This window comes from Actinia tenebrosa, unplaced genomic scaffold (assembly GCF_029948245.1).
Source record: "Actinia tenebrosa isolate PJP-AT-01 unplaced genomic scaffold, QUT_ActTen_1.0 PGA_scaffold4__44_contigs__length_22323623, whole genome shotgun sequence".
Taxonomy (NCBI): domain Eukaryota; kingdom Metazoa; phylum Cnidaria; class Anthozoa; order Actiniaria; family Actiniidae; genus Actinia; species Actinia tenebrosa.
Window position 1 is genome coordinate 8,278,849 of NW_028292581.1, and position 27,815 is coordinate 8,306,663.

The following is a 27,815-nucleotide window of genomic DNA, read 5'->3' on the forward strand; positions in this document are numbered from 1 at the left end:
TGGTTGAACGTTGAATAAATATGGTTGAACGTTGAATAAACGAGCTGAATTGAATATTGCTACATTCGGCTTGCCATAACCCTACGTTTAACGCAACGTTTTTCCAATTCATCACAGAATTCGCCAATTCCAAAACAAAATAACAAAGAACTAAACAGAATAGGTGTTAAAAGGAAAATAAAAGGACGACTTATCATCTTACCAGCTAAATTGAGTGTTTGAAATATGAAATCGAGCGAAATACTTTGAAACCTTCGAATGTCAACAAGCATAAGGACACAGGGAGCCCAATCTCTGAAAAGTTCAACTAGTATCCACGAGTTCGCCAAAGGGCGGTTTGATTACTTAATATATCGATAATTGACTAGCGATTATCGTAAGCAAACGTTTTTTTTAAAGTAATCTACAATGCAAATGTTACCGTTGCAATTTCACGTTGCTCTTGTTATGTTAATTAGTATGAATTTGAGACATTAGAATTGTAGATTACGATCCGTTTGCTGATGTTGTTTATTGGTCAGCGATCGAAATATTCAGTATAAAAATGTCGAGTTGGCTTCTCGTCTTCATTTTATTACTGTAACAAAATATATTTTTTATTTTAGGTATCTGCAATTGTGGACCATACATTACTGTCTTTTCTAGTTTCTACTACGTCACCTAGTGTGAATAAAGTGAAACTCTTTGATTTACAATCTTTGCCAAGGAAATAAAAATAAGGGGCGGCAATAGTTGTGGTTGATTTTAAGAAACAATACCGCACACACCGTGAAACTACTATTTCTCTCCATAACTTCATAGTCCGTTTTATTTTCAAAACCCACTAAGGAAGTGGTCAATTATTCTAAGATCCTCGTTACGACGTAACTGAATAATGCACTTGTAATTAGTTTCAGTGCTAAGATCAAGGTGCATGAAAAATAGTTATGTTGTTTTTCGGTTGTGTTAGCTGTTTCGATTCCTCGCATTTAAAGAGTTAAAGTAGCTGTCCTGGGAAAAAAGCCAAAATCAAAATAAACATTTATTTTGCACAACCAATAGTTAGCAGCACAGCTGTTTCGATTCTATATTTTTTTTTACTACTTGCTACTAAATACTAGTACGTGACATTCGGTCATATTTTAACGTACAGAACAATTGACCATGGGCAGGGTAATTTTTCAGGTTACACTTACTGTTTGTTGTTTGGCTTTTGGCGCGAAAGGAAAATTGAACGGTGAGGATAACGATGCCATTGAACTTATTACATAAATTTCACTATTTTAGGCTGTGTTTTCACTAAAAATATTAACTTGCGTAAAATTCCTGGAGGTGTTTTAATCCGACGTCCACCTTTCAAGAATAACACTGTGATTAGCCCATTTATTTGGTAGGGCAACTTAAACCATCTTGCTAGGTAGTTTAACTTGCCTTATTTCCGGTGTCGCATTTAAGCTAATTTAAATTGTCCTGGTGAAAACACAGCCTTACTTACTGTATCTTGCGGTGAAATCGCTATTAGACTAATAATAATCATTTATTTCAATAATAATCGTTTGTGTCTTTTTGATCATATTACACTTACAAAACTGGAAAACATATCGTTGCATGGGTTAAGAAGAATCACCTAATATTTTTATTATTTAGTGTTATCAGGTATTGTTAAGTAATACGTGACGAGGAAGCTAGAATATTTTACTACGTGCATTAATACTGAAGAGAAAGAAAACGAGCGCGCGTGCTGTGTGCAGTTATAATGTATTTTATAATTTTTTAATAACTCTTAGTTGTTATGATTTTAAACTTTTATTGAAATTAATGGAATATTTAAACCAAGTTTATTAGTAATGTCATGTTATGTATGAGTATGTATTTTTAAAACCAAAAATGTATTGATCAATAATATAGTAATTTTCTAAATTTTAATTTTTAATTCTATTATTGAGAATGTTATAGAAAATGTAAAGCCTTGTTGAACGTCTGGATATTGACGCTATATAAAATACCATATTACTATTATTATTATCATTATCATTACTATTATTATTATTATTATTATTATTATTATTATTATTATTATTATAAAGCATGCAGGGGTTGCCAGAACACGAGAGAAGAGTAGGAGAAGCATGACGCGTCGCGGAGTGCTTCTCGACACTTCTCTTTGTGTTCTGCCAATATATACCCAAGTGCTTTAAAACTCCACACAGCACAACAGGCACGTTTTTTATTTCTTTTATAAAGTGCAAATTATAATAACCGTTATTTTGGATAGGAATGACGCAACTGAAAGTGCGCGGGCGTACTATGCATGTGCTCTCATAAAGCACGCGCTCTCAACCAATCCGAACGCGAGATTTATAACAGTTATTTGAATTTTATAAAGAAAAAATCTTCTTGTATCTTTAGGTTGTGTAGAGCAATCTCTCGTAGGAAGCAACAAGCTTAACATACCCGACAGCAGTTACACAGCCTCATCATATTATCAAAACCCAAACATCCCAGGCGATGTACGATACGCCCCTTACAATGCCAAGCTGTATGGTTCACGGGCACCAAAATATACCAATAATCCTGATGATTACTTACAGATTGATCTCGGCACTCCACGTGTTATTACTGCTGTAGCAACACAAGGATATGGTAACACTGCAAATAAAGAATGGGTGAAAACGTATTACATTAATCACACAAATGACCTTACAAAGTGGACAACTTATGAAAAACAACAAACCGGGAAAAGTAAGGTAAATGTCAATTAGCGGATTTTTTTTAAAAAGCAAACAAATAAACGTCTCGACTGCGATTATTAGTCGTTTTTCTTAGTGATTATTTCACTTTTTTTGAAGATATAGGCTTAATGGCATTTTTGACGGATATTACTCTTCGTTCGTGAAATAGTTGTTCTCATCGATCTAGGGTGCTTTAGAATCAAAATTATATTTTTTTTGCTTATTTGTTTTCTTATTTTTAAGGAAAAAAACGAGAAAATAAAAACTAGAACTTTTTAAAATGACCCTAAAGAGTAAGGGATGTGTATATAAGCATATTCTTATGCCGCTGTTTTGAATGTCAATTAGTAAACATCAAAATACTTTTTCAGATCTTTGAAGGCAATAAAAACAGATACGGAATTAAACGTCACGATCTTAGTCAAAACCCGATAACAGCAAGGTACATCAGGTTTGTCCCGATAACATACAGGAGTTACAAGACGATAAAAGTTGATATCAAAGTGGCCTATCAAGGTATTAACATACGGCTTTGGCAATCTTTTCAGTGGCTGGGTTGTTTTTTCTTTAACAAATTAACTTATACTAACTAAACAAGAACAATTCAAACTACGATTTTTTTAGTCAGTATCAATTATTTTACGAATTAGAACTACCAAGTAAGAAATCTAAGGGAGACAGCAGTGTATACAAGCTTAGATATTTCCATTAGAAATGCCTTAAGACCGCACAACAAAAGTACGGCTAATTAAGCATTTCTACTAAATCTACTATTAATTTAAAAAAAAAAAATATTTATGTGTTATTTCGAGATATAGTGTTTTTGTTTTTGAAAAAGAATGTTTCTCTCCCCCCGTACTAATTCCCGTCGGTCTAAGTCAAGTTCGAAGCGAAGAAAACATTTTCTTTGATCTATTTAAATTTTCTTATTTTATCTTCTCTCCAGAAGCACCAGTAGTATCAGCAATCCCTCAACAAAGGTCCATCCAACTAAGCTGGACAATCGAACAGTGCAATCCAGAAGACCCCATAACTGGGTTTGTCATAAGAAATGGAAGTAAAGATATTCGCGTAAACAGCATAAAAAGGCAATACACTTTATTGGGTCTGAAGCCATATACAGAATACAACGTAAGGGTGTTAGCAAGAACACAACGTGTAAATGGATCATGGAGCGAGACAATAAATATAAAAACAAAGGAGGATGGTAAAATACGGTCTACTAACCTGCTGACAGTATTCTGAAATTCTATGTTTTTATCAGTTCTTTTTAGCTTCTTCTGCTCCAGTAAATGTCACTGGTACTTTGATTCTCTCTCCAGATTCAGCTGGACCACTTGTTGCAGTCGCTTTTATTCTTCCACCATTACCTAGTTTGCCTAATGAAGAAAAACAAAAATTCGTCCCATACGTTTAGAAAATATATATTTAAGCCCCCATCTCCACCCCGCTTTAATAAATGCTCCGCCATTCCTTGTATATCCACAACCCTCTAGTGTTTATAAGGCTTAATACCAATTACGTTTGTGTGTTTTAAGCCCCCTCTGCTCCAATGAACGTCAATGGTACCTTAATAGCTCTACAACATTCCTTTGTACCACGTGTTGTTATCACGTGGGATAGACCACGTGATCTGAATGGTATAATCAGGAAGTACACAATTTTATACTACTACAACATGGATGCATCCATTAACAAGAAAGTCACCATCAATGGATCAGCTGATCTTACCTACAGTATCAATGTTACAAAGAATGGAATACTATCATACAAGATAAGTGCGACTACGGTCAAGGAAGGACCTTATGCAGCTGGGAAAGACATTGAGTATGGTAAGATTGAACACAAATAAACCTCTTATTTTTTGCTCTTTTTTTTTCCAGCTTCATTAAAGGTCATTGAAAATACAAAATATACAAACAGGCAATCGAATTGAAGGTCGACGTTGTAGCCAACGTTCTACCTAGGTTGTCGAATTGCACTGTTCTGTTTTAGAATTATTTTTTTATTGTAAAAGGAAACGGTTTTAACCCGTAAGCTTAAAATACTTGTCGTCGAAAGAAACGAAAAGAAAAACATCATTAGAATCATTAACAGTAGTATAGGAAGTCTCCAGTCAGCATCGAAGAATACTTTTCGGAACGATAAATAACATGCCTCTCGCAGTCCAACACAAAGTTAAGCAGAATTACGAGAAGTTCGAAATAAGCTAGTTAGTGCTCTACTAGCCTTAATCATGGCAAGTCGATAAGAAGTTTCTGTTTCTGAATAACATCTCCATGAACATCAGATATATGTGTAGAATATACCCAACGAGCGGCAGCCATAATGTGACATCACTGTGGACCGGATTATACCTGTTTTTTTGCAGTAATTATGCAAATAGTTGCATCTCAAAATGAATAATTTCCGCATCCTATAGCCTTGAAAGGTAAGTATGTTATCATTTATCTATTTCTGTTCTGTTCTGTTCTGTTCTGTTCTGTTCTGTTCTGTTCTGTTCTGTTCTGTTCTGTTCTGTTCTGTTCTGTTCTGTTCTGTTCTGTTCTGTTCTGTTCTGTTCTGTTCTGTTCTGTTCTGTTCTTCTGTTCTGTTCTGTTCTGTTCTGTTCTGTTCTGTTCTGTTCTGTTCTGTTCTGTTCTGTTCTGTTCTGTTCTGTTCTGTTCTGTTCTGTTCTGTTCTGTTCTGTTCTGTTCTGTTCTGTTCTGTTCTGTTCTGTTCTGTTCTGTTCTGTTCTGTTCTGTTCTGTTCTGTTCTGTTCTGTTCTGTTCTGTTCTGTTCTGTTCTGTTCTGTTCTGTTCTGTTCTGTTCTGTTCTGTTCTGTTCTGTTCTGTTCTGTTCTGTTCTGTTATTTGATGGCAAAAAAGGTAATAGTTCATCTTTTCACGGTGTATAATTTACTTTTTTATCATTACTGCATCATTACATAATGAAGCTGGCCGTGTCGTGCTTCGTAAAGTATACAGGATACTACTATATTCAAATTACGGCATTAAGTGCAACCTACAGCCACCTAATTACCGTCGATTTCATCAAATTGGTTGGGGTTGTGGTGCGAATAAAGGTTTGGCTGTCTTTCAATAAACCCCCTATGCTCCACCGTCCACCGCTTACCTTGTTTAGACCTTTCCTCTATACTGGTCACAAGAAGGCAGTGAAACATATGGCGAAGTAGAAGTGCAGTATCTTAATTCAAGCAAAACGTTTGGGTTTAGTGATGCGAGACCTTCAAATCTTAAGACAAGCGGTAAGTGAGATTCTAGCCGGCAATTTGTTTAGTACTAAAGCATAAGACAAGAAAATAACCAGAATTTCATTGTCTTCGAAATTATACGAGGTTCGTTTTGGCGTAAAATGGTTATTCCATGACTTATTTATGATGGCAGTCCCTCTCTATTACTATATATCACTGATGTTGATTTGAAAGCCTAAAACAAAACGGTGCTGCTATACAAATTGTATCGGGTTTTGTTTTAGACAAACCGAACAATTAAAAACTTCCAGCTTGTCACGTTGCTAGACAAGTGATCCTGCCAATCCACAAAACATATAACAATTGCTCGGGACAGGTATCTTTTCGAAAATATATGCATTATTTATGATGTTAATTTACCCTGTGTAGTGCATTTTCAGTAAAATCTTTTCTTTTTAAAACATCCTTTGCGTTTATATGGGGAAACATCCGAAAGCGTGCTGAATTTTCCCATATAAACGCAATCAAACTATTCAACTCGGCAATGCGGGTCTGCCCGCTTACCGTTGCCCCCATTGGTGGTGCTCTGCCTGGTTGTCTCTTATTTTGCAAATTTATTATATCGCCTCATTCAAAACCCATTACAACAATCACAGTCGATTGTTTCTTGCATTTCCACGGATTTTCGTAGTAGTTGCCCCTAGACACATCAAAGATAGTTAGGTAAATCAATAAGGCCGACAGGGGTATTCCCTGATATCTAAAAGTATAAGTCCACCTAAACGAATCGTAACTACATGCTTGTAATCTCAGAAAACCAGGGTATATCTTATCGGGTATGTTTCCAGCGTTGGTATTTCATTTATCTTCATTTACCAGAACCATGACAGACTACCAAGCGAACAAACGAGGAATTAAACAAAATACTGAATATCTGTTGTAAATGAAGAACAATGCTTTGCAAAACGACGGCAAGTTTGTTTGTTTGTTGTTGTTGCTTTTTTTTCTTTTCTTTTTTTGCGCCAAACAAGTTGAATTTTCCTCCAAGATCTTCAATAAATCCCAGTATTTTATAAACCTTGTGGTCATTGGTCATTTTGTGATTGACAAAATTAAAAACAAAATTAGAATTTTATTCAACAATTGCGATGGATACGCGGTCGAACTCCATACATTCCTTCATATTCACATCGCAACATTAAGGTCAAAATGACGGGGATCCGAACTTTCCTTTTAATTTTACAAATATTTTGCCATTTATAGATAGCACACGATCAAATAATTGAAATCCGAGTTTTAATTGTGAGCAAGTACGTCATAACAACATGAAAATTTGAACTTTGTTCGAAAATGTGCTCATCTTGCTACAATTCCGGGCTAAAATGAGGGGGTTTGGGACCGTATTTCAAAAATTACAAGCAAATGTCCCAAACTAGAAAATTAGAAAGCTATCCTTGACAGCTTGAAATCTTTCATATTCTGTGCCGCGGTTTCATACTCATTGTCGTAACAAACCATTCAAATGTGTTTCATGATTTTAGAGTTGCCCGTTGAGAGATTTGAAACAATTTCTGTAACAATATTTGAAAAAATAAATTGGGAATATAAATTTACTACAAAAGTGTTAAGGAGAAGTCATCTTACTTTGAGTGTCCTTTTTTACTTAATATTTCGATAACTGACTAGTGATTATCGTAAGCAAACGGTTTTTTTTTTCTGTTTTGCGTGATATACAATGCAAATGTTGCACGTTGCAATTTCAGGTTGCTCTTGTTATGTTAATTAGAATAAATTTTGAATTACATTTGAATTTTAGATTACAATCCGTTTGCTGATGATGTTCATTGGTCAGTGATCGAAATATAAAGTAAAAAATGACAAAAAGTAATTTGCCTTCTCGTCTTCACTTTTTTGCTTTAACAATATATATATTTTTTTATTTTAGGTATCTTGCAATTTTGGATCATACATTACTGTCTTTTCGAACTTCTACTATGTCACCTCGTGTGAATAAAGTCAAACTCTTTGATTTACAATATTTGCCAACGTAATATAAATAACGGTCGGCAATAGTTGTGGTGGATTTTAAAAGGCAAAGTCTACAATTACAATGAATGTATTTATGTTTCAATGCATCTTATATGTCCTCAATCTTATACTCATTAATTATTCATGAGTTCATTGGCCAACCAGGGTTTCTTATTTGTATTTACCACGCGTAGTAGTTTGAAACCCCCATCAAATACGATCGCACACATTTCAAAGTTCTAGTACTTTGAAATATTTCAAAGTGCTACTACTCGGACTTTGAAATATTTCAAAGTACTAGAACTTTGAAATAAAAACAAACATAACAAAAAGAGTATAAGATGTCGTGTCGAATACTGGTCACTGTATTTTATCGGGGTTTCAAAATCCGAATGGAATTTCAAATGTCGAGGCGTACAACTCGTATTTGAAACATTACATCATTTCCGTTCAGCGACGGCCATGACATGTCCAACCACATGGTGACTAGTTTCGAAACCTTAAAGGGCCACTTGGACGAAAATTGTTCCAAAATTAAAACTCTTTCATTCGAGCTGGAACTTTGCTGAAATAATCTTGAACACATTAAGAACCTCTCACTGAAATATCTTTCTAATATTCGAAAGGGAAGGGCCAAAATTTTACGATTTATTTTCGTCCGCCATTAATTTTTTGACTCACGGCCAACGAGTCATTATGTACAGCAGTTTTACGCTGTGACGTCATTTACTCAACACCGTCATGTTAGCGTCGTTTTGACTATACATTTCTTGTTAAATTACCTGGAGTTTATTTGATGTTTTAAACTCGTTATCGTGAAAAGAATCTCTAAACAGACTTTTTTAAAACCTTTGATACCTCTTCAAATATGATGGAAACTCCTTTGGACGCTCGCTTTGTCAATCCTGAAGAGTTAGAACCATAAGTTATAATGTATGAAGATGAAGCCGAACTCGTAGAAGAAGAAGCAATGCTTGGGAAGAGGTTTTCATACAAATTCCTTACGTTCATTTCATTATTTGTATTTGCTACGTACTGTCCATGATATAAAGATCTTAAATTTGAAGTTTCAATGTAATCTAATAGTGATTGATGTTATGAAAACAACCGATTGCCTTTTGAATTCTGCGTTGTGATATAAAGATTTGTGACAATATACTTAGATCTGTGCCGAATAATTTAGAATGTGAGCTCGTAATTCTCCTAGCTGATTTACTACAGAACGGTTATTATTTGCTTCAAAATGTTTATTATGCATTGAATAGGTACAAACATACGATTATCTAATATCATCTTTGTAATAGAACATGTCAAAGGTTTCTTATTTATTACTCGCGCGACAGCGGCGTCTGTCACTCAGCTCGTAGATTTTTCTTTCATTGTGTCGGATGTATCGCGGACCCAAATTGTGGGGTTGCTCTTTGCCCTTGTATGTAAATATACCTTGAAAAATTGTTATCCTTGGAATGATTCGAATAAATCCCGAATATCTCAGTCACTTCGCGCGATGGAACCGCTAGAATCTCGTCCATGCGTCCTACTTTGTTGTGACTCTTGGCGTGCCGAGATGTATTGAAATGTTCGAATTATGATCGTCAGTATTATTGAAACTGAAAAATTTCAGCGCCTAGACATTGTTTGGTCATATAGTAGTTAGGAAACCGAATTAAACATTAAATATTTTCTGAATAAACCAAATAAACCGAGTTTTACGAACATGGCACATACATTACCCACCAATGTTTTGGTTTGGGTTGAGTAAATGACGTCATAAGTACTCGTGCCAGTCTTCTTGAGTCGAATTCTGTGATTCAAAGAAATTAATGGCGGACGAAAATAAATCGTAAAATTTTGGCCCTTTCCTTTCGAATATCAGAAAGATATTCCAGTGGGTGGTTCTTAATGTATTCAAGATTATTTCAGCAAAGTTCCAGCTCGAATGAAAGAGTTTTAATTTTGGAGCGATTTTCGTCCAAGTGGCCCTTTAAAGTAATCCAATATGTTTGATTTACGCATACAGTTTTTCATTCGTAGTTTTGTATCTGATATTTTCTATCTGTTTCAGCTGCATTTAAATGACTCTCATGCAGTTTTTCATTCGTAATTTTGTATCTGACATTTTGTATCTGCTTCAGCTGCATTTTATTGACTCTCCTTTATTGGAATGGTAACTATTGTCATTCTTAGACTAAAGCACTAATTATGTTGATGAGCAAGCCTATTTTTGGTCTTCATCTTGGGGCTTCATCTTTTATAATCAAAATAAACATTTATTCTGTACAACCAAATATAGTTCGCAGCACAACTGTTTCGATTCTAGATTAGTTACCGCTGCTGAAATACTGGTTCGTGACATTCGGTCATATTTTATTGGCGTACAGAACAGTTTGAACATGGACAGAGTAATTTTTCAGGTTACACTGACTTTTTGTTGTTTGACTTTTGGCGTGAAAGGAGAAAGTACTGGTAAGGATAATGATACCATTACACTTATTACCGGAATTCTATTATTTTACTTATCTTGTGATAAAATAGCTAGTAAAGTAATACTAATCATTTATGTCAATAATATTCATTTGTGTCTTTTTGATCATTACACACTTAAAACTGTAAAAAAAAAACATTGTTCCGTGGGTTAAGTAAAATCAATTATCGCTTATTTATAATAAGTATTAGTATTAGTATTATGTATTATCAAGTATTGTTAACTTTGATTACTACACACTAAAAACTGAAAAAAATTGTTCCGTTGGTTAAGTAAAATCATTTCACTTACTATTAATTGTTAAGTTATAATTATCATTAATTATTATTATGTTTGAACATTACACACTAGTAGTGACAGTTGATCATAGCTAGGAACAGTTGATCATAGGTAGTGACGGTTGATCATAGCTAGGAACAAGTAATCATAGCAAGGGAAAAGTGAGGTATAAGACAGTGTGGAATACCTCTATGGGAGACTATACGTATGAGCGACTATATGACATTCTACCATGAAGTACATCCCTTCCAAGGAAAACAAACACTCGATCGATCGATAACAGTCAATAAAATACACAAACTGGACGACAAACTCGATGGAGATTCAATGTTTTGGCTGTTTTCAGGTGGTTTCAAGATCGTTTCAGGTCGTTTCAGGTCGTTATAGGTGGTTTCAGGTGGTTTTAGGTCGTTCCTTGTTTTAGTAAATACCAATAGTACTATTTTAGATCAATGACGCAGTAGAAATTCCTTGCCCGCCCCCATTCAAGCTTACGGCATGAAATACGTTTTTGTCATGAAAATATTCGACTAGAAATAAATATGTTTTGCTAATCAAACCTAATATCATTTTTCTTGCTAATAAAATAATATAAAACTCGTGCGAGTACTATTTTACATCAATGACGCAGTATAAATTCCTGGCCTGCCATTTACAATCTTTTGTTTACGTAACTAATTCGAGTTGTATCAAAAAACAAAAATCGCACTTAAAGTTTCTAATTTAGCTCCAGTTTCTAATTATCTGCTTAGAATACTACCAAATTAAGTTTAAAGTAAGTTGGATTAAGGCACTCTTACCACGAAAACCACATATGTTCAACCTCTTTCACCTCCTCCGTGTCCCGATCTTACAGATCTTTAACATGCATTTTCACCTCGTGTTTCACCAATGTCAAACATGACGAGGTCCACCAATGGCATTCGTAACACTAAATTCCGATCATACCTAACTCAACAAAAACAAATGTACTGTGCCCATAGGCACAGCACAAAAAAATGTAATAAGTTAAAATATCATGACGAGCTGGAGAGCCCATTTTACGGTAAACAGCATGTAGTCTTGGTTGCTACAGATAATAGTTAATCCGATTTCCGTGATGTCAAGATGACGAATGCCAGGCAAAAACATCAAGCATCTGTAAATATGCCTACACTCGATCTATTTAGAGTTATAAACCATGTCGCTCGGCTATGAAAGTCCCAATAAGACACCCAAAACATAATATACTTGTCATATAATCACTTATTACCTGTAGCATTAAAAATACCAATGAAACAATTCGATTGAAATAAACATTTATGAAAATATATACCTTTAACCCGCTCCCAATAGAACAACACCAGCAACACAAGCTAAGAACAGACGTATTATGTACAAAACAGAAACAGAGTCACATATATCACAAAACACAGTGATCTAAGTAAGCATACACATTATACAGGTATACGAGTACCTAAGTATAAATGTGCCTACAGATCTAATACATAACACGGACAGTGACCTAAGTAAGCATGCAAATTATACAGGTATACAAGTACCTAAGCATAAATGCTGCCTACAAATCTAATACAAAGACAATAAACGCACATCACATACATATAATAACAACAAAAGGGTTAGATAGGCAGTGATAATGTGTAAGAAAAACCTGAAATCCTTTGATCTTGGGCAATAGTTCATCGAAACGTTCTCAGTTACCCTTTCAAATAAAGCGCCACAGTAGAGTCACATGATATCTTATAACGACGTAAATATTGTTTCAGTGATGTAATGTGCCGTCCATTGATAGTGGCATGCTATGTGCTCATGCTGTGTTAATCCGTACGATGACATGCATTACGCAAGTATTCCCTATGCAATGAATAGAAATGAAATCTGAGACGAGCACTTTGAAAGTGCTGCTTCACGCCGGTAACTAAGCCGTGTAGCTCGTCATGTAACAAAACTAGTAGAAAGAAGCAAAATAATAAAATAACTATAAAATATATGTATGATCAAAAAAATATATAAGAATATATGTATGAACAAATTTTCTGGAAAACTACATAAAAAAATTAGGCTTGCCTAAATAGGTATGTCTTCATAAGCTTTTTAAATTCATTCAATGATGTGGCCGTGCGTAAAGCTATTGGGACACTACTCCATAATTTAGGTCCTCCTATCTAAGAAAAGCAATAGCTCTCGGAGAAAAGAAATAGCTCACGGAGAAAAGAAATGGCCTAATGAGAGACTGAGAAAGGATTATCGCAAAGCATCTTAGGCTATAAAATGGCGGCCTTTTTCACCCCAGGCATTAAGTATTAGTGGTTTCGGATTTATCGGGTTAAGGGTTCCCTGTGAAAAGTGCCCCAATTAGTGCGAAAGCGCTAGAACGACTAAATAAATAATTTTTTTTATTTATTTTGGTTCAAGGTCAAAGTGACGGGATCCGGGCTTTTCTTTTAATTTCACAAATATCTTAACCATCATAGATAGTACAATGACCAAATAATAAAATCCGAGTGTTAATTGTGAGCAAGTAAGTCATAACAACATGAAAATTTGAACTTTGTTCTAAAATTTGCTCATTTTGCTACAATTTAGGGCTAAAATTAGGGGGTCTGGGACCGATTTCCAAAAAGTAGAAGCAAATGTCCCGAATATTTTTGTCCATTGGAAAAAGTAAAAACTAGAAAATTAGAAAGCTATCCTTGACAGCTCGAAATCTATTTCATATTCTGTGCCGCGGTTTCATGCTCATTGTTGTAGCAAACCATTCAAATGTGTTTCATGATTTTAGAGAAGATTTTGAAAGATTTGAAACAATTTCTGTAACAATATTTAAAAAAAAATTAGGAATCTGAATTAACTACAAAAAAGATAACAAGAAGCCATCTTACTTTGAGTGTCCTTTTTTACTTAATATTTCGATAACTGATTAGTGATTATCGTAAGCAAACGGTTTTTTATTTTTTATTATTTTTGCGTGATCTACAATGCAAATGTTGCACGCTGCAATTTCAGGTTGCTCTTGTTATGTTAATTAGAATAAATTTTGAATTACATTTGAATTGTAGATTACAGTCCGTTTGCTAATGATGTTCGCTGGTCACTGGTCAGTGATCGAAATATTTAATAAAAAATGACAAAAACTAATTTGCCTTCTCGTCTTCACTTTTTTACTTTAACAATACAAACTGTTTTTATATGGAATTTTTTTTAAGCGTAGATGGCGGCTACCAAACTAACAAAATAATATAAAAGGCAAAGTCTACAAATACAATGAATGTATTTATGTTTCAATGCACGTTATATAGCTGGCTGACAATTCAGAACCTCCATCTTATATCATTAATTATTCATACCACGTGCAGTAGTTTGAAACCCCCATCAAATACGACCGCACCCATTTCAAAGTTCTAGTATTTTGAAATATTTCAAAGTCCTACTACTCGGACTTTGAAATATTTTAAAGTACTAAAACTTTGAAATAAAAACAAACATAACAAAAAGAGTATAAGATGTCGTGTCGAATACTCGTCACTGTATTTTATTGGGGTTTATTCAAGATCCGAGTGGAATTTCAATTGCCGAGGCGTACAACTCGTATTTGAAACATTACATCATTTCCGTTCCGCGACTGCCATGACATGTCTGTGGCAGATATTTACAACAATATACTCCAACCACATGGTGACCAGTTTCGAAACCCTACACATCCAACATATTTGATTTACTCATACAGTTTTTCATTCGTAGTTTTGTATCTGAGATTTTGTATCTGTTTCAGCTGCATTTTATTGACTCTCCTTTATTGGAATGGTAACTATTGTCATTCTTAGACTAAAGCACTAATCATGTTGATGAGCAAGCCTATTTTTGGTCTTCATCTTTGGGCTTCATCTTTTATAAATTCAATAAATATAACATATAGAAGAGAAAAAATATAAGTTAGTTCTACTTCAAGGAACTTTTCCTTATATGTAAGTATATACAAATTCAGATGAGGGAGTAAAGCAACAGTTTTATCATAAGTATTTTTTAAATTCATGAATGAAAACGTAACGGGTATAGAGAATCGAGCGATTCCAAATTCCCATTAGCCAAGCCAAGGATTGAAACTGATATGACAAGCCAAGGATTGAAACTGATATGACATTGTTTAACCGTGGATAAAAAAGCGGGTTCCAAACTCCTATCTTACGTCTAGCAATCTCAGACTGGTTGATAACGTTTGAATGACGAACGAGGAAGAACTTCAACTCTATATAAGTTTATGACAAAATAGTAGTCTGAACATATTACATCCGTTTCTCTCCATATCTGACCGCCGTACCACTGTAATTTACATGTCCTACACAAAGTGAAACGACTATTTCTCCCTGTTACGGTGAATTTGAAAATCATTGCTTGATAGTCGGACATCGGATCAGCCATAAAACAAGATTCAATTTACTTGGTCCGTTTCCTTTTTTCAAAACCACTAAAGGAACTGGTCTTTTATTCTAAGATCTTCGTTGCGACATAACTGAATAATGCACAATAAGTTTCCATGCTAAGATCAAAAAGCATATAAAAATGGGTTTTTTTTTTTTTCGGTTGTGTTAGCTGTTTCGATACCTCACATAATCAAAATAAATATTTATTCTATACAACCAAATATAGTTTGCAGCACAACTGTTTCGATTCTAGATTAGTTACCGCTGCTGAAAAACTGGTTCGTGACATTCGGTCATATTTTATTGGCGTACAGAACAGTTTGAACATGGACAGAGTAATTTTTCAGGTTACACTGACTTTTTGTTGTTTGGCTTTTGGCGTGAAAGGAGAAACTACTGGTAAGGATAACGATAACATTGCACTTATTACAGGAATTTTATTATTTTATTTTTATCTTGTGATAAAATAGCTATTAAACTAATACTAATCATTTATGTCAATAATATTCATCTGTGTATTTTTTCATTACACACTTAAAACTGTAAAAAAAAAATTGTTCCGTGGGTTAAGTAAAATCAATTTATTGCTTATTTATAATAGGTATTAGGTAGTATTATGTATTTTTAAGCATTGTTAATTTTGATTATTACTACACACTAAAAACTAGAAAAAAAATTGTTCCGTTGGTTAAGTAAAATCATTTCACTTACTATTATTAAGTATTAATTATCATTGATTATTATTATGTTTGAACATTACACACTAAAAACTGAAAAATAAATTAAAATCACTTCACTCATTATTATTAAACATTATTAATTAATACATTAATCAGATGAATACTTCATGATTTTATCTTGAGTAGGTTGTGTAGAGAAGTCTCTCTCAGGAATGAACAGTCTAAATATACCTGACGGCAGTTACACAGCATCATCACAGTATGATACACGCTATCCACCTCATAAAGCCAAGCTGTACGGTAAATATGGATGGGCACCAAAAGATAAAGATAATCCTGATGATTACCTACAGATTGACCTTGGTGCTCCACGTGTTATTACTGCTGTAGCTACACAAGGGAATGGTGGTGATCCAGACAAACCACATTATAAAACCATGTATGAGTGGGTGACAAGTTACAAGATTAGTTACATAGATGACTCGTCAAACTGGATCAGTTATATAGACGACAACGGTACACACAAGGTAATAACAAGTTACTAGAAGAGAACCCTGATTTTAGGAATCGACTCCAGAAGTACATGTGGTATATGTTTCTAGATATTGTCTATTATTCAAGTACATGTCATAATGTTAAAGCAATGATTGGATATAATGATCATTCTCGCAGTCATAGCTCCGGAGATTAAACAATGATTACCACTCTAGCGCGACTTCAAATCGCACATGCTAACAATATCTCGGTTTTTAAAATTTAGATTCCGCTCTAAACGCCATAAAATTAATGGTTGTACCAAAATTTCCTCGTGTAAACGGGGCTCTTGCATGCGTAAATATTAAACTTTATCGGGTTGCAGATTTTAATCTTAAAAGTATAACTTTTTTCCAACTTGGCCCATAAACTATATACGAATAATTTACTAAATATATACGGAGAAAAGTAGCTACCTACATACATGTGGATTTTGCTAGCCTAACTAAATCGTGTACCATTTAATTACTTATTTCATTATAAATTAGCGTGGCCTGAGTTTCAGGCCCAAGTGGAGGGGGAAGGGAGAAATGTTAAGGACCTGACTCTACTCGTGTTGCGAGTCCGTATTCTGGAAGCGTTTCTGATTGGACACACTGAGAACAATAGGGTTTAACTCGAAGTCAAATTACAAATATGTCAATATGCTATACTATACGAGATATATATTTTATATTTTGTATTCTTTTAAGTCAACAATCTAGGTTGCTGGCTAATTTCATCAAACTATATATTCTACTCAAAATGAATCATAATGTTTCAATCGAGGGATGAGTAAGAACTTTGTGTACTGATCTATGAGATACTTCTATGAAATACTTGGTGGTGGGCAAAAGCAAAAGTTCGGGGGGAGGGGGGGGGCAAAACGGGGGTGGGGGGAGGGGGTACTTCCCTATATTCACTATACGGGTACGTGCCGCCAAATAGGGTATGGTTTTCAGCGATTCTACTCTGGAACAGGGCAATGAAATCTCGCTCTCTCCTCTCTGGAACAGGGTATCTATTTTCGCAATACCGGAACAGGGTACGGTTTTCAGCGATCTTGCTCTGGAACTGTGGTGTATTTGTGTTTTATTATGCAGTCGTGATATACAATTATAGGTGTCAATCAATGCAAATCTAACAGGAACAGGGTATGAATTTCAGCGATTTTACTCTGGAACATACGTTTTCCCCTACCGTATTTTTGACAAAATAAACAAATAAACAAAACGGTTCTTTTCAGAGCCACCAAATGCTATGAAAGTCATGACCTGATTTGCTTTTGACTTTTTGAATTAATTCGAATAAAAAATATATATACATTAATTGATCCTATAGAAATAGATAATCATTAATCAATCGCGCTGGATTATAAAAAAAAGTATTTCAATGAGTCTCATTTGTTTCTCCAAAAAATTTAAACTCCTTTTTTCGCATACATATTCCACTACGAACTGGTACTCCCACTACGGCTAGCTAAAATTGACCTAGTACGAGTGGGTTAGTAAGCGTTTGTATTAGCTAATAATGACTTAGTACGGGTGGGTTAGTAAGCTTCTGTAATCGTCGAATGAAATCCGAAACCCTGGCGATGTGAATCCGAAACTCTTCCGAGAACTGCGGATCAGTGAACCATGCTTGCTCTATTGTTGGCAATTAATGAGCCTACGTACTGTGATATCTTCTGCACTCATCTGCCATACCTCCTGTTGTGGGTACTATACTAAAGACTATACTCAAGACTCTGCTGGAATACATGCGCTTCTCTGATGATGATTCTAATGATGCCTGATCATGATTAATATTACTGCTGGAGATCAATAAAAACGATCTGTTTTTAAGTATTAATTAATTTATACATTTTTAGATGTTTGAAGGCAATACAAACAGTAATGGAGTAAAACGTCACGATCTTAGTCAAAACCCGATAACAGCAAGGTACTTCAGATTTGTCCCGGTTGACTTTCATAATCACAAGACGATACGCGTTAATATGTACATTGGTGTTTTTTACCAAGGTATGTACCAGCATGTTCCAGTATTATTCGTGTTGTGTTGTTTTTTTTTTGCATATAAGAAGAAACGAATCGAAGAGTGCATTTTCCTTGACTTTTTGTAAAGGTGTTTTTATCTTTCTCTCTAGAAGCCCCAGTAGTAACAACAATCCCTCATCCAAGATCAATCCAACTAAGCTAGACAATCAAACAGTCCAATCCAACATGTCCCATAACTGGATTTTTCATAAGCAATGGAAGGGAAGATCCGCTTTATGCAAGCAGCAGTGATAAGCAGTACACTTTACTGGGTCTGAAGCCATATACAGAATACAACGTAAGGGTGTTAGCAAGAACACGACGTGTAAATGGATCATGGAGCGAGACAACAAAGATAAAAACAAAGGAGGACGGTAATATATTGTCTACTACCATACTGGCAGAGTCTTATTCTAATAATCCTCCTCGTCTTGGGGCGTAATGTTTTCCATTTCAGATCACGTTTCATAAATAATAATGATAATAATAACGGTTTAAAATTAGCAATATCCAAACAATAAATTTGGCTTTTACAATGCTAAATGTCTACAGTAATAGACAAATATACGCACTTATATAAAAAACTAGCAAGTCATAGTAAAGTACAAAGAAAAGTAGAGGAAGAGGACGAAGAACACGCCGACCGAAACTCACACACGCAAAAATTCTTCTTCCTCCTTTTCTTCCATTCTGAAAATATATTAATAATGATAAACAACAACAAAAACAAACAAACAAAAAGAAACACACAAATAAAAACAAACAAACAAAAACAAAAACACAAACACACAAACACACAAACACACAAACACACAAACACACAAACACACAAACACACAAACACACAACCACACAACACACACAAACACACAAACACACAAACACACAAACACACAAACACACAAACACACAAACACACAAACACACAAACACACAAACACACAACACACAAACACAACACACAAACACACAGAAAACAACAACACACAAACACCACAACACACAAACACACAAACACACAAACACACAAACACACAACAAACCTTCAAACACAACACAAACACACAAAAACACACAAACGACACAAACACAGACACCACACAAACACACAACACCATCAATTACACACACAAAAACCGAACTCACAATACACACAAACAACAACAAACACACAAAAACACACTAAACACACAAAATCACAATACACACATAAAACACACACACACCACAAACATACACAAAAACACCAACATCACAACACACAAATCACACAAACACACAAAACACACAAACACACCAACACACTACTAACACAGCAAACACACAACACCACAAAACACACAAACACACAACCACACCAACACACAACCCCCACAAACACACAAACCACACCCAAAACACACAACACACAAACACACAAACACACACACACAAATCACACAAACACACAAAACACACAAACACACACAAACACACAAACACACAACACACAAACACACAAACACACAAACACACAAACACAAACACACAAACACACAAACACACAAACACACAAACACAAAACACACAAACACACAAACACACAACACACAAACACACAAACACACAAACACACAAACACACAAACACACAAACACACAAACACACAACACACAAACACACAAACACACAAGCACACAAACACTACAAACACACAAACACACAAACACACAAACACACAAACACACAAACACACAAACACACAAACACACAAACACACAAACACACAAACACACAAACACACAAACACACAAACACACAAACACACAAACACACAAACACACAAACACACAAACACACAAAAGGTCAAATATTATAAACAGGATAAAATCAGAACCAGTTACCTCATTTGCCGGGGTCGATCCTTAAAATACACACATTCTACATTACTGATGTCGAATCTGTGGTCGATTGAACGAATTTATACTTTTCGTTTTTTATTTTCAAAACGCTCCGATTTGAGACGAATATTTGTGAGATCCTTCTTCAAGAATAGGCACTTTGTGAAGCAAAAACCTTGAAAATTATTCGCAAAATACGGCAAAAATGACTAGAATGTAATGCCTTAAATACTAGCTTACTCAAATGAAACTCTTTACGCCTCTCAATTGGGAGCCAGCCTAGTTTAAGAATATCAGAAATCTGCGAGACATAGCGTTTGTTTACAAAACTTGCAGCAGCAAATTGCTAACGCTGCAATCGCTTAACGAGATAATCAGGCATGGGATAGGTTACTGAATCATTAAAGTCTATTTTAGACAAAATAAGAGATTTGATTAACTGTTTCCTTGTGTGAAATAGAAAAACGTTTTTCAGTTTTCTAAGAACATTTTAAGTCACATAGCAACTAGAGATCGTTGAGTTGATATCATTTTTCCACTTCAATCGTTTATGAATCTCAGTATCAAGAAGACGAGTTGAAGTAGTCATTTCTAGCACTTGTCCATTGACAGCTAGACAGGTGGGCTTGGTAGTCATCGAGCAGATGAGCACGCGCAAGTTGTTGAGTGGACATTAGCACATATTTGGTTTTCTGTAGGTTTAAGGTAAGGTTGTTGTCGTAAGACCAAGACGACAGCTGATCGAGAGCATGTTGTATGTAGTCTCTCCTCCCAGACATTTATGTCACCAGGGTTGGCATGTGCATAGAAAGTTTTATCTTCAGTAAGTTTCATTCTATAGCGTATCATTTCTTTGTTTAATGGTTGCGCTCGGTTGCACACAAAGAAGACACATGAATGTGAATTTAAACAAATAATCTTATTCTAAAGAGAATGAAACGTGGTCTGAAACGGTAAAACTTTACGCCCGAGCAGAGGAGGACTTTTTCCCTCAGGCGAAAGAAAGAATGGAGATTCTAAAAGGCTACTAAAAGGCTGTAAACAAAATCAAGTGCCAAAAATAAGGCAATGATTAGAAGTACTGTATTTTTCTTTCTTTAAGCTCCTTCTGCTCCAGTAAATGTCACTGGTACTTTGATACCTGCACAACATCCACTTGGTCCAAGTGTTGTTATCACGTGGGATAGACCACGAGACCCTAATGGCATCATCAGGAAGTACACTATCGTATATTACTATAACAAGGATACATCCAATAACAAGACAGTCAAGATCAGTGGATCAGCTGATCTCACCTACAGTATCAATGTTACAAAGAATGGAATACTATCATACAAGATAAGTGCGACTACAGTCAAGGAAGGACCTTATGCAGCTGGGAAAGACGTTGAGTATGGTAAGATACAACAGAAATAAATCACTTATGTTTGCTCTATAGCTATTACTCAATCGTGGTAAGAAAAACTAAAAAAATATTGGCTGTCAACAATTTTGAAATCGTCAAGTTGAATATAAACCAAACCTAGCCACTGTCTATTTGTAACGGGCAACACCTACTCATTCATCTCCAGTCTATATTCATGCATATTGATGCTGATTAAAGTCTATACATAAGCTTAAGATAGTCATCTCGAATAAAGCTTATCGATAAACGTGTCCGTCATCATCTCAATCAGCAGCTGTGATCCAAGAAAGTCATCATCACGCAGTAGAAACTTAAACACCTAGGCAATCACGTAATAGGTTCACGCGACTTACAATTACCGATGTTTCTGGAATCGGTATTTGACACCCCCCTTCCCTTTTACCGCCTCCCTCAAAGGTAAAATCCTGGCTACGCCGATCCTGAGTAAATAGAAAGAAAGTAAAAATACGAAAAACAAATTTTATATGAGAAAGTAGCCAACGCTGTTCGGGAATCAACATATAGCTATTTTAAACTACTTGACAGAGGTTACACAGCCTCATCATCAACTAGGCTACGATCAGTACGCTACGTTCTTTTCTTATAAATGTTTTATGTTTATTGGTTGCATTAGGATGTCCAGAGCAATCTCTTGTTGGAAAGGAGAGAAATCTGAATCTATCAGACAGCAGTTACACAGCCTTATCATATTATAGAAACCCAAGCATCTCAGATGATGTTCGATACAAACCTCATAATGCCATACTATATGGCAGATATGGATGGGAATCAAGTGATAATTATAATCCTGATGATTACCTGCAGATTGATCTCGGTACTCCACGTGTTATTACTGCTGTAGCAACACAAGGAAGTGGTCGCACTGCGAATAGAGAATGGGTGACAAAATACAAGCTGTATTTAGCAACAAATAACATAACACTATGGTATACTTATAAAGATGAATTTGGAAATTTGAAGGTAATTTCAAAAACAATGAAAAATAAAGAAGTTTGTAAATGTTTGACATGGGTTTTAAAATTAGATATGATAAAATAATAGTTGTTTTCGTTCTTCGCCAAAATATCATCCTTATAACAAAGGATTCTTGTCCTGGGTTCTGGCCATTTATATATTTACTGCATTTACTGCAGATTCGCTTTGTTTAAAAAAAACAAAAACAAAGCGAATCCGTTTCATCAATCGTTTCTATTCATCCCAATTCACAATCTTTTTATTAATGATTTTACTTTTCAGTCCTTCAAAGGAAACACCGACTCTAACAGTGTAGTACGTCATGATCTTACAGACCCTCAATTGGCTAGGTACATTCGATTTGTACCAGTGGCATATCATAAACACAAGACAATGAGAGTCAATGTTTACGTTACTAACCAAGGTAAGTATTTTGCATCGGCATTCTAGTATTTTTAGTATTTAAAACAGTGCTCGGCTACCTCTATTTTTCGTGGTTTTCCCAATCCTCATTTTTGTAAAGCACTAAAATTGTACAGTAGTGGCTAAGGCGCACATCAGTATGTGTGAACCTTTAGATCTTAGTTATATTTGTGAGAGTGTCGATCGATGAGCATATCATTATGCACTAAATTGTACAGTAGTGGCTAAGGCGCACATCAGTATGTGTGAACCTTTAGATCTTAGTTATATTTGTGAGAGTGTCGATCGATGAGCATATCATTATGCCATTTGCAACCGCTTATCACCACCGCAAGTACAGCAGTGGCGCAGCTCAACGGGATAGAACTAAAGCATGTGAATGCGTTTCTGGCGGTCGCTATACAGTCCATGTGTGACCACGGATCACAGCTCTAATCGGTTTGAATTAGTTAGGCATATGTTTCCTATCTACCTGTACGCTTTTTTATTAAGAGTGTGTCAGTGATCCGGAGAGAAGAGCGATACTAACGGTGATGTTTCTAGGCAGCATGTTTTGGCCGATTTACGACATTCTTTGGACGACAATCGATGACCATCATAGAAAAAGGTTTTAAAAAAAAGCCATTTCTTTATATAATAAAGATTTGGAAGTTCGAGGTTTTCAAAAGAAATAATGAAAAGAGAACCAACTTCATTAAGATTGCGTTTCAAACTTGTTAATGTTTTCCCACCAGAACCACCTCGTATGGAATTTATTCCTAACAAACGTTCAATAAATTTGATATGGACGTACGAAAAATGCAGTCCTACTGACCATATCACTGGATACCTAGTGAAAGTGGAAAACAGAATATTTACAGTTATTGGCGATGATCTGAGTTATAATGTGACCGACTTAAAGCCATATACTGAATACAATGTCTCAATAAAGGCCATCAAGCAAGTAGGATATGGAGTATGGAGCAACGTCTCAACAATCAGAACTGCGATTGCAGGTGCATATTACTAAACACGTATTACTTTCATAACATCTTATTTCAGTGATTATTGGGAAATATTTACCGAGACGCGAGTATTCGAGCGGCGAGGTAAATATTTGTTTTAGCATAAATACACAGGTGATTCTTTCAAAAAAAGGGAAAAAAAAGAAGATTAAAGGCATTTTTTCCGGTAACAGCAACAAAGCGGCTGGCCGCCATTTTGGATTTTCGCTCGAAGTGATTATCGTGCGATAGTGTGAGTTTCTTGACCAATCAGCGCGCGAGATTTTCTATAATCACCTGCGTATTTTTACTAACATAGAATACATTCCAGTTCCTTGGCAGACAAAGAATTGAAATAGCCAAGTATTTGCGCCAAAAATGTGAATGTTAAATACTGTACACTGTAAGAATGGATTGGTTTAAACGACCAATATTAATGGTTATAACCATCTCAAATTCGTTGGAACTACCAATGATAATAGTTTATTTTTGACCAGTGCAAATGTGAAAAACTATACCAAAATAAAATGGTTATAATAACCAATTGCTAATGGTATACTCATAAATACCCGTTTTTATTTGTTAATATAACCATTTCACTAAATTGGTTGGAACTACGAATGATGATTGGTTAGTTTTTGACCAGTGCAAATGTGGAAAACTATACCAAAATAAAATAGCTGTAGTAACCAATTGATGATGGTATACTAATAAATATCAATTAATTCTTATTGGTTAATTTAACCAATAATGAAATGGTTGATATTTTCATGGCAAGCTCAACAGGTCAAAAGAACCAAATTGGTTAAAACTTTCTTCATAATCAAGATTTGTTAGATCAATGTTCTTAGTCAGCGGTCGGAGTTGATTCTGTAAAGAATACAATCGCTGGAAAATCCAGCGGCTTCACATGTTCTTTTTGTATACTCGTGAATTGTACTTTAGCAGCATGTTAGTATAGTCAAGAATACATAGTTAGTTTCAAATAACAGGTAGTTATTGCAAATAATATTTATTCTTGTCAATTTGTATTCTTTTTTATGTGGTGTTTCTTTTTCTTTTCTTTTCTTTTCTTTTCTTTTCTTTTCTTTTCTTTTCTTTTCTTTTCTTTTTTAATCAGAAAACATACGATACAGCTTGGTTTGACATCTTAAGTATTTAAAATTGAAATGGTTTCAATGTGCTTTGTGTTTACTCCTGTCAATTTGTATCATTAAAAAAATCTCAAGAAAAGTCTCAGTTTCAAGAAAAACGTCCTGTGAACTTGTGCTCTATGTTTCATCTATATCTAATTGTTTTGGGTGACGTGAGTGATGTTGGAACTATACTCTGACGTGACTACTTACAACATCGCTATAGCAGTCAGAAACACTAAGTACAATGGTCCACCAAGTACAGAGCGAAGAGTGAGAACGATGGAGGACGGTGAGAAACTAAAAGCTGAAAAAACAGTGCAATAAACATATGCGTACAACGCGGAATCGAAACATGGCAACCAATTTGAATAAGTATTGTTTTGGACTGACTAGCCTCGTGTTCGCGTGGAAACATATATAACATACAATAAACTTACTACTAATTTTAAAATTACTACTAGTGTTTTGAACTAACTAACATCAACTGACTTAAAGCGTTTTCAAATGTAAGAGAGGCTAGTTAGTTCAGAACAACAGTTATTCAAATTAGTCGCCATATTTCGATTCGGTATATTGCTGTGTTTGGGAATGAATAAAGTACTGTCATCCCAGCTTCATGGTTAGTTTGCGCGCACATGAATTCTAGGACTTTATGTCCAGCAGGGCAAGATTGTTTTGGGGAGGGAGGTCTACTTGTAGTATTGAAGTAATGACATGTTTACAAATCGTATTACTTATCTTTTGTCTAAAGCTCCTTCTGCTCCAGTAATGTCACTGGTACTATGATGCCTGCACAACGTTCCTTTGGGCCACGTGTTGTTATTACGTGGGATAGACCACGTGATCCAATAACAAGACAGCCACTATCAGTGGATCAGCTGATTTCAACTACAGTATCAATGTTAAGTAATATATACAGTATGAGTGGCCGTGTTGCATCAGATATACGAACTCGAGGCGTAGCCGAGAGTTTGAATATCGGATACAACACGGACACGAATACTGTAGATTGCTTATCAAACGTCTAGGTTAGTTCCTTTGTGCTTCACTAAAATTTTGAAAATTAAAGTGAATCTGGTCAAGAAAATCCAACTTAAAATTTATGCAAATGAACACAATTTTGTATCAGATTTACAACACTTTTCGGTCGTGACTTCTGTTGTGTTTTCCTCATGAATTATTAATGCATTTGATAAAAATAATTGAATTTTATCATACAAAATAAGTGCAACTACAATCAAGGAAGGACCTTAAGCAGATGGGAAAGACATTGAGTATGGTAAAATACAGAACAATATTAAAATACTTATTTTTTCTCTATTTTGCAGCTTTATTAGAAATAAATAACGCATAGGGCATAACGGCATAAGGCATAACGCAGCCCTCAAAATTTTATTTTTTGAGCTGCTTAATGACCTTGATCTGATCGAGTGCGTTCCACCATGGTATTCATCCACAACCCCTAAACCTGAGTACCACAACAAAAAAGTAGGCACCTATTGGGATGTACGAGTATTTGCGGAGAATACTGAAGTGAGAGCCAACCGAATAGATGCACGAGTAGTTGACAACGAGACGAAGACAGTAAAGATCTGAAAGAGATGAGTTGTACTTGGATAGAGAACAGGAAGCAGAAAGACAAGGAAAAGACCACCAAGTACGCACCCTTAAGATTGAAACTCAAGGGTTATACCATCAAGCAATATAACATTATTATAGATGTACCAGGAGGATACTTATCAGAAACCAGAGAAAATGGGAAACTACTCCTTGGCAAGACCAAAGCTGACAAGACTTTATTTAACATGCAAAAGTCTGTAATATCAAGTACATTGAACATTACAAGGACCTTTAAAAGTTCTCTCATAGAATAGTTCATCTCAACCGAACACTATTTATTAACTGTATTAATGAATAATGAATTATTAATTTTAGTTTAGTTTATAATTTCTCGCTTTAATTAACATAGTAATTTAGAAATATCATATAATATTTGAAGTCTTACAAATATTTAATATGGACAATAGTGAACAGTTAGCGACAATTATTAATGAATCAGTGTAGATAGAATTTAATTTACAGTTTTAATAATATTGTAAATATATCTAGATAGGTTTTGTTTAGTCGGTCACAACTAGCCTGCCCGACTGAATGTAATTATGCCTAGGCATCCTTAAGTATACAACTGCAATAATAATAAACTTTATTTATATATTATCTATATCAATAATTGTTCTAGGCGCTTTACAATACTAAAAAAATGTAATAAGTTAAAATGTATAACAAAACTAGTAGAAAAAAGCAAAATAATAAAATAACTATAAAATATATGTAGGATCAAAAAATATATAAGAATATATGTATGGACAAATATTCTGGAAAACTACATAAAAAAGGCTTGCCTACATAGGTATGTCTTCACATGCTTTTTAAATTCATTTAATGACGTGGCAGTGCGTAAAGTTATAGGGACACTACTACATAATTTAGGCCTCCTATACTAAACCTACGGTTACCATATGTAACAAATTTGGATCTAAGAAAAGCAATAGCTCTCGGAGAAAAGAAATAGCTCACGGAGAAAAGAAATGGCCTAATGAGAGACTGAGAAAGGATTGTCGCAAAGCATCTTAGGCTATAAAATGGCGGCCTTTTTCACCCCAGGCA

The 27,815-nt window shown here is 35.0% G+C and overlaps 2 protein-coding genes and 1 long non-coding RNA gene across 8 annotated transcripts; 2 read left to right on the forward strand and 1 right to left on the reverse strand.

The window, feature by feature from the left end:
- Positions 1 to 1,102: 1,102 nt before the first annotated feature.
- On the forward strand, positions 1,103 to 27,365 carry LOC148906954 (uncharacterized). 5 transcript variants are annotated; one of them, XR_016121043.1, is made up of 10 exons: positions 1,103 to 1,216; positions 2,389 to 2,726; positions 3,083 to 3,227; positions 3,658 to 3,918; positions 4,250 to 4,543; positions 22,266 to 22,612; positions 22,889 to 23,030; positions 23,764 to 24,024; positions 25,242 to 26,176; positions 26,477 to 27,365. XR_016121043.1 is itself a non-coding variant. In XM_089036231.1 (9 exons), exons 1-9 carry the CDS (start codon positions 1,144 to 1,146, stop codon positions 25,156 to 25,158), a joined length of 1,887 nt encoding a protein of 628 aa, XP_088892357.1. In that variant the 5' UTR covers positions 1,103 to 1,143; the 3' UTR covers positions 25,159 to 27,365. The 5 variants fall into 5 exon arrangements, 3 of the variants coding, with proteins under 3 accessions (XP_088892357.1, XP_088892355.1, XP_088892356.1); XR_016121044.1 differs by having other exon boundaries at positions 25,242 to 25,437; positions 25,900 to 27,365; XM_089036231.1 differs by having other exon boundaries at positions 25,133 to 27,365.
- Positions 2,503 to 11,953, reverse strand: LOC148906955 (uncharacterized). The gene is made up of 3 exons (XR_016121049.1): positions 11,497 to 11,953; positions 3,939 to 4,090; positions 2,503 to 2,628 (listed from the first exon to the last, which is right to left on the reverse strand). It is a non-coding gene; the product is annotated as an uncharacterized LOC148906955 (long non-coding RNA).
- On the forward strand, positions 10,128 to 18,647 carry LOC148906956 (lactadherin-like). 2 transcript variants are annotated; one of them, XM_089036261.1, is made up of 4 exons: positions 10,128 to 10,398; positions 15,984 to 16,324; positions 18,181 to 18,331; positions 18,457 to 18,647. In XM_089036261.1, exons 1-4 carry the CDS (start codon positions 10,326 to 10,328, stop codon positions 18,507 to 18,509), a joined length of 618 nt encoding a protein of 205 aa, XP_088892387.1. In that variant the 5' UTR covers positions 10,128 to 10,325; the 3' UTR covers positions 18,510 to 18,647. The 2 variants fall into 2 exon arrangements, with proteins under 2 accessions (XP_088892387.1, XP_088892386.1); XM_089036260.1 differs by lacking the exon at positions 10,128 to 10,398 and adding an exon at positions 15,311 to 15,516.
- Positions 27,366 to 27,815: the final 450 nt, after the last annotated feature.